We start from the raw sequence: 10017 nt of genomic DNA, 5'->3' as shown, positions 1-10017 counted from the left end.
CTTGAGCTGGACTCTGCTTGGCCGGGCGCTCCTTCCCGCCTCCCCTCGCCCGCGGCGTAGCTGTAACTTGGAGTCTCAGCTCCCAACTTCGGGTGATTTTTCTTGGCCATCCTCTCCTCGAGCAAAGTTTCCCGAGCGCAGCCGCCGGCTCTGGGCTTTCGGCCCCCGGCGTCCGCACACGAGGCGCGAGCTCCGCCGCGGCGGAGAAGGGAAGTGGGTGTGCGCACGCAGGAGGGTGTCCGGGAGCAACTCTACCTGGCTTCCCTCCGCCCGCGCTTCCCCGGCCCCTGCGGCCTCCAGACACTCTTGTTTTTTTTTTTTTTAATTTAAAATAATCTTTCATTTTAGGGTCCGCGTGCCGGGGTTGGGGGGAGCAGGGCGCACGTCTGGCTCTTCCCCTCCCCCGCCGCCCCTTCCCTCTCTCCCCGCCAAGCCGCTGCCTCGGCACTCGCTGCGGCCACTGGTGAGCCCGAGGCCCCAGCGCCCCCTCCCCTCCGCCCGCCCCTCCCACGGGGGCCGCGTCTGGCGTCTGCGGAGCCCCCCGCCCGGCACCTCCCCCGCCCCGCACTGGCCATTGGCTTGTCCTGGTCTCTTTTTCATGTCCAGCCCCTGATGTGTGTCCATTGGTGTGAGCTTCCCCTTCCCTCCTCCCCTTCTCTCCTGCTCGCCCTGCCCATGTTTTGTGTGTCTCTGTCCATCCAGACTCCTGACGTTCAAGTTCGCAGGGACGTCACGTCCGCACTTGAACTTGCAGCTCAGGGGGGCTTTTGCCATTTTTTTCATCTCTCTCTCTCTCTCTCCCCCTCTATCTCTCCTCTCTCTCTCTCTTTTTTTTTTGGTTAAAAAAAAAAAAAAAAAGCCATGACGGCTCTCCCACAATTCATCTTCCCTGCGCCATCTTTGTATTATTTCTAATTTATTTTGGATGTCAAAAGGCACTGATGAAGATATTTTCTCTGGAGTCTCCTTCTTTCTAACCCGGCTCTCCCGATGTGAACCGAGCCGTCGTCCGCCCGCTGCCGCCGCCGCCGCCTCCCGCCCGCCCCGCAGCCCACCATGTCTCGCCGCAAGCAAGGCAAACCCCAGCACTTAAGCAAACGGGAATTCTCGCGTAAGTAACCCAATAATAGTAATAATAATTATTAATAATCACGAGAGCGCGCAGGACGAGAAGCAAGAGAAAGGGGGAGAGAGGGGTGTGTGCATGCATTAAAAATTTTTTTTTTCACGAGAAAAACCTCCGAGAGTCGGGATAAAAGAGATTAAGGGGGGGGGGGGACCAACCTCATCCCATCCCGAATCGTAGCCGAATGTACACTTTTGGGATAGCACGAATCTTTTAATTTTATTTAATTTTACAAAAATTTGACTCCTCCTCTTTCCTGCTTTCCTCTGCTTTATTTCGCTTTTCGGAAAGGAATGCAATGATTTCGCCTCCAATTTTGCAAAATAATGAACAATGCTGTGGATGCTAACAACTCTCGTGCAAACCTAAGGGAGGGAACTTGAGGGGAAAGGGGGTTACTTCCACTTACCGTAGGAAGAAAAACGGGGGGTGGGGAGCCCAAGTCAAAAAACAAAAAACAAAAAAAAACCAAAACAATTCCCAGGGAGAAAAGAGGTGAGACTGGCCCTTGGACACCAGCGCGCTCACGGTCAAGTGTGCACTGGGAGGAAAGTAGTCATCTCCACAATAGTGAGAAAGTGGAATTGTGGGAGGGGGGCCCCGGGCGCTCTTGAGTCCGCCGAGTCTGGAGAGGGGCCGCGGCGCCCGGGAGAGCTTGGGCGCCCGGGAAGGACCGGAGCCGCGGCCGGCGCTGCAGCCTTTTGTTCCGGCCCGAGGTGGGTGTTTGCCCCGCTGCCTTTTGTGCCGGCTCCTCGCGCTTGCCCTCCCGCGCCGCCGCCGCCGCCGCCGCCGCCGAAGGGCAGGAGCGAGGGCCGGGGGCCAGTCGAAGAGGGAGGGAGGGCGCTGTGGCTGCTGCCGCCCGGGTTGCCGCTGCCGGCCCCTCCCGGCCGAACCTCAGCGGCGGCGAAGATAGGTGAAAATAAAATAAAAAACATAAAATAAAACAAGGCAACATTTTTTTTTTTTTGCCCCCAGACAGACGCCAAACGCTCCGCCATCCGTTTGCAGCAACGCTCTCCTCTTTGACTCCCCCACCGCGCCCCCCCCCCCTACAAATATCTCACAATCTCTAATAGAGGGGAAAAATACAATTACCCCCTTCACCAAAACCTCTTTAGTTGCAAACTTAGAGCGCCGGCGGCACAGAGAGGGAGCGAGGAACTCCCTCCTCTTACTATTTTTTGGAAGATTTTCAAAAAAAGTGGAAGTGGATTTTGATTGGGAAAAATCTCGTGTCTGAATGTTTACAAGCACCGCGTGTGCGGGAGCCTCCTGCCAACAAACAGACAGAGGACCGAGCGCGGAGCGGCAGGCCGGGAGCGGGCGGCGGCTGCGGCCGGGCCTCGCCGGGGCCTCGCCCGGCCTCGCCGCGCCCCCGCCCCGCCCGGAATCGCCCACCCGGCGCCCGCCGCCAGCCCGCTGGCCCAGCGGCAGGCGGTGCAGCGACTCAGCGCCAGCGGGTCCAGGATCCTCTCTGGCCCCCTAGTACAATGCCCAGACCTCCTCTTGGCCAACCCTACTGCGAAATCGGTTGGGGAGAAACTCATCTTTGCAAAGCATTTTTATTTTGCAAAGCAACCCTAAAAGCGAGTCCTGTCCGTCCCCTACCCGCGACGCATCTTGCCCCCAGCTCGGGGCGGCAGGGAGATCACCACGTGCCTTCCCTGCCCCCCTCCCACAGGGACAAGCATATAACCCTCAGCTCCCGAGCTCGGCCAAGCTAGGTGGGGGTGGGGGGCGGGGCGTGGGGGGGGGGGGTAGGCGGTAGGGGAGTAGTTGGTTCGAGTATGCTTTTGGGGAGTGTTCGACCCCGGGACTCCAAGCATCCCTCCCTTGAGTTCTTGCTCTCTACCTCGGGCCTGGCTGGATCTGGGGGCCCTTCTGAGTCTGTATAAGGGAGGTGGGGTGGTTAAGTGGGTGGCTGTCTCCTGGCTAACAGAATGCGCCTGGAAAGGCAGGCGGTGGGCGCTAAGGAAAGTTTGGCTGCAAAGGAAAGAAAGGCGTGAGAGGGCCCACTTCCCTCCCCCACCTCATTCATGACCCTTATTTTAATTTTTGCTGCAATTTTAAAGGACCACCCCATATCCAGTTCTGCATGTTTTAAAGGTGTGTGTGTGGGGGGGGGTGCGCGTAGGGAATTGAATTTTTCACTGGGTCCTGGAACTTGTCATACACTTCGAAAGCTCCCCCGCCCGGGCACGTTGCGGGGCCCTCCCTCTCCCCACCCCCGCGCATCCCTCCCTCATCGCTCTCCCCCGCCCCCACTCCCCCGGCCGCGCCGGATGCGGAGCAGACGCGGCGCGCGGCGGTGTGAAGTTACAGCCCGGCCAGGTACCGGCGGGAAGGAAGGGCAGTGTTCGCAGCACTCGGGAAAGCCGGGCCCTTCTTCGGAAGGATGCACTGGGGGCTCAAAGGACGGACTGTGGCGTGCAGTCCAGGCTGCTCCCACGTCCCCCACTCTCCCCGGGCCCATCCCGAGGCTCCAGGCTGGGTGGGTTATCCCCTTGGAATCCCCGAGTCTCAGGGCGGGTTTTGGGTTAAGGGGCCAGTTTAAAGTGGGTGCGGTGGTCGCTCCTTTCTAATTTTCTGGGTACGCAGAGGGGGCGGGAGCCATTCTAGTGTTCAGGACCCCCTTTCCCTCCCCCCTGCCCCCATCCCCCGCTTCTAGGGCTGAATGAGCCGTTCGGTCGCTAGGAGGCAGAACAAGATCAAGAAAGCTCAGCGAACTTGAACCTGTACCAGGGCCTCCTCCCCCACCCCGCTCTGCATTTCTCGACCCGGAGGGAAGAGCTTTGCGAGGGTGGGGGTGGGGGAAACGGACGGTTAGGCAGAATTCCCTTTCTCTCCCCCCCACCCCATCACCCCTTCTGTCTTTGTTCTTCGTTTTGACTTTAAAAATGCTTCTGGCCAGGGCTGCGGAGAAGCGTCCGGGCGCGCGGCCGACTCCCCAGTGCACAGGGAGTGGAGCGGGGTGCAGTTTTCGTTCTTTCGGGCAGGCGTTTTTGGTTGGGAGGAAAGAGGAGTGCGCGCTCTCCGGCTTTGGGGCAAGGCCGAAAGCGGGATCCGGCAAGTTTGCACTTAGTCTCCAGGTTCACTTCTCCCACCCCCTCATCCCCGTGCAAAGCGCGGACCGAGGCGGCCGCGGCAGGCTTGCCGGGCGCCTCTGCAGCCCGACCACCCCCCCCCACCCCCGCCCCCCAGCTCCCCCGCCTCCTGCAGCTCTCGCCTCCGAGCCCGAAATCACAACAATAGTAATAGTTATCATCATAATGATGCGGGCAAACGGCGTCATTAATAATGAATAACCGCAGCCGTGGCCGCGCTGTGCACACCAGTGCCGGGGATTGCGGGAGAAACGCATTTGCAGAGATCCCTCAAAGTAAAAACTGTGAGCCTGTGGACACAGAATGAATTTCAGGACCCGCGCCTGAGGTGTGTGCGGTGATCCCGAGACAGCGCCAGGGTAACCTGCCGAGTTTTCCAAGCCTCACTTCCCGTGTCTCCACCTGGTGGGCCTGGGGAACCGTCGTCACCCCGCGGCCGGGCAGGACCGGCGTGGAGGCAGCAGTCGGGCCCCGGGGCTGCTCGCCGCCTCCCGCCCCCAGCCCCCGACTCCCGGCTCCGGGCCCCGCGGCCCCGCGGCCGCCGCTGCACGTGTTCGCAGCGAGCGCGGCCGGAGCCTGCGGACAGCACGCTACTCGCTTTGTGCCTCAGAGTCCCCGCGCCCAACTTCACTTTCCGCGGAGCCCACCCCCGCCGAGCCCCCTGCCCCGGGCCTGTCGCCCCTGCCTTCGCTTTTGTTTTTTTGCTTTTTCTCTCCGCATTTCAGTCTCGGTGTGCTTCCTTACCCTGTTAAGACAATCAAAGAGAAGGACTTGGAAAGCAAACTTGAAGGCAGAGCGCCTTTCCCCCTCCCCCTCCCCAGCAGCCCTTGTTTCTCTTGCTCCTTCCCTACATTTCTTATAAGGCTTTTTTTTTTTTTTTTAATTTATTCCTTTGCAACTGCTGAGAGAGGAAAGAGATCTCAGTTCAGCGGCTGGGGCATTGAGACGTTTCAGTCAGTCTTGCTGTTTGAACGCAGAAGCATTTTATTTTGTATTTCTTTTTCCCCTTGTAGAGAATTCACGGCTAATTATTATGATTATTTGCCCACTCCCTTCCACTTCAATCCTGGACTCCCTGCTTTGTAGCCAGCGCTTAGGCCGGAGCTTAGAAACGCCGGTTTTGTGGGGGTGAAGGAGGATGGAATTGAATTGAGGGAGGGGGTAAAATGGCTGAGGTTAGGAATGTTTTTAGGGAAAGGGGAATTTGCATTAAAATACAGAGAAATTATCAGAGCCCAGAAAGGAAATGTTGATTGCCACTGAGAAAAGATGTCAATGCAAATCAGTAGATTACACCAAGAGAATTGTATTTTCATATTTTCTTTGTGCCTCACTTCGTCTGATTTTTAATAATGTAGCAGCAACGATAAGAACACATTTTGGTATTTCTCTGAACATCACCAGCCAAATGTTTAGTAGAGAGCCTGATGTTAAAGGTATTTCATACATTAGGATATAATTCTTGTTAATTAGCAATAATTTACGTTAAGAGCATAGAAAATGTTGAGGTTATAGGTTTTATATCTGTACATTTGATCATCTTGTTATTTTCAAGAACTTTGCCTCCTATAAAATTAATTAGGTGAAATGTGGAGGTGTAATCAGCAACCTCTGAATTACCACTTCATTTCCTGGTTTTGATTGTAAATCAGTTCAGTCACTACATTTAGAAGACTTTAACCAAGTCTGTTTTGTACCGCGTTACCTTTAACTGTTTGATACCTACGAGAGTATCTTCTTTTGCTCCCAAATAATATTTCCAGTTTCAGAAATGTGTCAGGGCTTGGGGATAAAGAACAAATCCTAACGATGGAGTTTAAAAAAATGTTTTTTTTTTTTTTCCCCAAGGTTCTATGTACTGCTAACTTTTAAAAAATGAGGTATTTCTCCTCAGTCTTTCTTCAATCTGTAAACCTCTGAACTTGCAGTTAATGCTGAACAACAACCAAAAAAGCCACATTTGTTAATGTGTACTTAAAATCCTTAATTCAAATAGGAGGAATCTTGGCGAATAACTTCCTTATTCAGTTCCTCCCTTGTCACAATGAAAGCAAGCAGGGGAAAGATGACATAGACGCATAATGCAAAAGCACTTCTGTTTGTCTCCTTTTATTTGGAAAGTATGCATGTGTATCTATCTTTCGGTCAGTATGTTGGGCAAAGAAATGCAAGTGCTTACTTTTCTGTCTTTATTAGTAGGAATATAACCTTCATATTCCTGTGGTGACCTTATGTTAAATTAGGAGGAGTACCAGAGGCTAGAAATTATGACATGTCCTAGTTGAGCACAGGTGCAGCTAGACAGGGCTCTCTCAATATTATTTCACCCAGCACATCTGGGAGTTACTCCAGATCTTCCCCCTCAGTATTCAGCCTGGGTAGGGTTGAAATAAATTTAACCTGAGTTCACTGGATTTTTGCACTTTATCAAAATCTGTTCCAATATTCTACACTCAAATTAAAATCTATTTTTTGATTCTCTGTGGCTTTAAGTTCATTAAATGTGAAATTGGCAGCTTGCTAAAGAAGGTCAGACTGATTAACTGTTTAAGACTTGTACATTTTCTGCTTCAGTTTTATTAACTGGCAGCATCCTGGATGTATTCTGTGTTTTGTAAATTTTTTTTTTGGTGATGGAGTAAGTAAGCGTAAGGTTTCAGGAGCAGAGGCTTACTCTCATTTCCCCTTTGGAAGTTTAAAAAATGATAGAAGCTGTTCAGATACATGCTTGAGTATTTTGGTGCAAAGTTTTTTTTTTTTTTTAATTTAAAGAAACAGGAATGAAAGACATATCTACCTTGTTGTACCATCCACTGGTGATCATGTGTACAGAAATAGTCCCATAATGAAGCATTTTGGAGCTCATTCAGAAAATTAGTCAACTTTGACAACATTAGACAAAGTATTTCAAGTCTTAAGAAAAGACTTCTCAGCCTTGATCTGAAATGTGGCGTTTGCTTGACCATTCTGATTTTTATGTGATGGGGGCCACCAAGTGCAAACATGTTTAGAATATTTTAGGCATTCCTTTCTTCAGAATGAAAAAATGACTAATTGGCTTATTTTCTTAAGTACTCAAAAGTATCCCATTTAGCTAATGTGTCTGAGAAGAATTGCCAGTGAATTTGGTATTTGTTTGATTTTGTGGCACTGCTGAGAGTGAGATCAGAAAGGTTTTTGGCAGTGTGGGTTATACTGCTTTATGATTATTATTTAGATCCGTTTCACAGGTGAATGCAATCTTTTTCTTATCACGGCAGTGTAAATACGGCACGTTTTCTGTGTGATGTAGTAGCTTTCTAATTTATGAAGCCATATCTCTGTATATTTTGAGTGTATATGTTCACACACAAAGAGGATGTGTGTGTGTGTTTATTCACCTCTCCTTTTATTCTTGGGCACAATAGACAACTTACTGTATAGGAAAAAAGAAACAAATTTGGTTTCAATCCATGTTTTTACCAGTTCTTTGGGGGTGGTTATTATTTAGGCTTACGTTATGTTTCTGTGCTAACTATTTAAATAACAGTCACATTCTTTCTAAACTCACAAACCGGACACTGTTGTGTGTGTGTGCGTGTGTTATGTATATATGTGTGTGTAGTTCTCCATGGTAGTATGCAGGTCAGGCAGTTTTCTTTAACTATATGATGGTTTACCTCTATGATAAATTTGCTTTCTTGTTGTCAGTTTCCACACCCGTGTATGTTTCAGGTGCTCACATGTTTTTCTGAAACTTAAATGGAGGAGCCTAGAAACCCTTTACATAATGTGCTGGGGTGGGATGGGGTTGAGAATGTATTTCCCCCTTTCCTCTCCCTTCTGGCCCTCTAATAATTGTGCTTTTGTTTCTTCAACCACAGCCGAGCCTCTTGAAGCCATTCTTACAGATGATGAACCGGACCACGGACCTTTGGGAGCCCCAGAAGGGGACCATGACCTCCTCACGTGTGGGCAGTGCCAGATGAACTTCCCGTTGGGGGACATTCTCATTTTTATCGAGCACAAACGGAAACAATGCAATGGCAGCCTCTGCTTAGAAAAAGCTGTGGATAAGCCACCTTCCCCTTCACCAATCGAGATGAAAAAAGCATCCAATCCCGTGGAGGTTGGCATCCAGGTCACGCCAGAGGATGACGATTGTTTATCAACGTCATCTAGAGGAATTTGCCCCAAACAGGAACACATAGCAGGTAAATGAGAAGCAAGGAGAAAAGCTGTTTGCATGTTTTCTTTTCATTTTCAGAGGCACTGTAGCCATGCACTAAGGAGTGGTGAAGTGCTTTCTGTGTTTCTCCATGTGACAGTCCATGACAGCCCTGTAACGTTCAAGTAATCATTCCTATGGCTTATGTCCAGAACACACAAAAATAAATATTTTCCACTTCACTTGAGTCAGATGTAGGCAGGATAGGTTACACACACCTGATACCCTCTCTCTGGATCTACTGATTCTGAATTTCTTTCCTTTTCTCTCTCCTCCTCATTTTGAAGTGTCGAGCCTTACTACACCTAGCCCAGTTTCCAAGGCCCATTTCCAACCCTGGTGATAAGTCAGAGGCAGAGGGGCTATATGGGCATTTGTAGTTCGGCCAGTAACATGTTTGGGTCAGAATACCTGATCAGGCTTCCCTAGTGGTGCAGTTTGTTCTCGAGGCTTCCGTGACGTTCGGTGGGCTGGAGGGGCATTTTGGAGGGACTGGAAAGAGTTAACTGAGCTTCGGGGCTAGCCTTGGATCCATATTGGCTGTCAGCCCGTATGGGGCTGTAATTAAACACAGCCCCGTGGTGGGATGACACCGTGACCTTGACTTTAAGATGCCATTTTCGACTGGCCAGGCCAGAGTAGAGAGGGCAGTTGCTGAAGCGCACAGACATGCTTACTCGAAAAGTTTAAGGGCATGTTGGAAATTTCAAAAGGTTGGTTTGACAGGAACGGCTGCTCCTTGCAGCCTGCCTCCTCAGCTAAATGATAAATGCTTCTTTGTGCTCTCTCTTGTCTCTGATGTGGTTTTGACAGATGTATCTTGATTTTGTTTGTGGTTTATACAACCACATGTCACCCTTACAAATGTCCAGTCCAGACTTCACTGTTTCTGCTGTAACACAATGTTAAAATTCTCTTGGAAAAATACATATACACATTCAACAGCCTTGCTTCCTCTGGTTAATTTTAGCAGAAAGGTAGCTAGAGGTATGGGTTTCTCAGCAGCACAAGGGAAAGGAATTAACCACTACAGAGGGACTTAAATCCCTACTCTGAATGATAATCAACAACACTATATAGTGACTCTTAAAACATTTTAATAAATGAAACAACAATGATTTAACGTACAAGATGAAGTGAATGCGGATTCTGTAGTGACAAAACCGGCATGTCCGAATCACTTTCTCTACTTCCCTTGCCCCTGCCCCCCACAGGCAGAAGGTTTGTTTAGATTTAGGAAGGGTAGTGCGTAGAATCAGTTGATGCCCTGGAACTTGTCCCTCCGACTGAGTTTGACCAGAAAGTTGAACTGTAGTGGGTCAGTGGTCCAGAGGGGATGAAATGTTGTATCATTTCTCCTCCCCTCTCTGGAATTTGCTCATTAAAATCAAATGTGGCATTTTCTTTCTTTTTTAATGCTTCCTGCAATAGCACCCAGATACTTTACCTTTAGTAAAACAAGAAAGCTGCTGCCAGGGAAGCTGTGTTTACAAACTGTTTTCTTGAATCCATCCCATGTAGCTTATATGCCATGCAGGTTACAATTTTATCTGTTCCCCCAGCCCCCGGTAGGATATGGT

At 50.2% G+C, this 10017-nt stretch overlaps 1 protein-coding gene across 14 annotated transcripts in view; it reads left to right on the top strand.

The window, feature by feature from the left end:
* Positions 1–675: 675 nt before the first annotated feature.
* Positions 676–10017, top strand: part of BCL11A (BCL11 transcription factor A) — a 101632-nt gene continuing 92290 nt past the window's right edge. The window contains exons 1-2 of one of the 14 annotated variants that reach the window (XM_061432461.1): positions 676–1111; positions 8094–8423. In XM_061432461.1, coding sequence (XP_061288445.1) covers positions 1057–1111; positions 8094–8423 — 385 coding nt within the window. In that variant the 5' untranslated portion in view covers positions 676–1056. Of the gene's footprint in view, positions 1112–2878; positions 3458–8093; positions 8424–10017 lie in introns of those variants that run through there. The other 13 variants (XM_061432471.1, XM_061432463.1, XM_061432459.1 and 10 more) reach the window with 13 other exon arrangements.

The sequence above is a fragment of the Bos javanicus genome, chromosome 11, assembly GCF_032452875.1.
Source record: "Bos javanicus breed banteng chromosome 11, ARS-OSU_banteng_1.0, whole genome shotgun sequence".
Lineage (NCBI taxonomy): Eukaryota > Metazoa > Chordata > Mammalia > Artiodactyla > Bovidae > Bos > Bos javanicus.
Note: the sequence above shows the minus strand (reverse complement) of the source record. Positions and strands in the feature narration are given on the sequence as shown.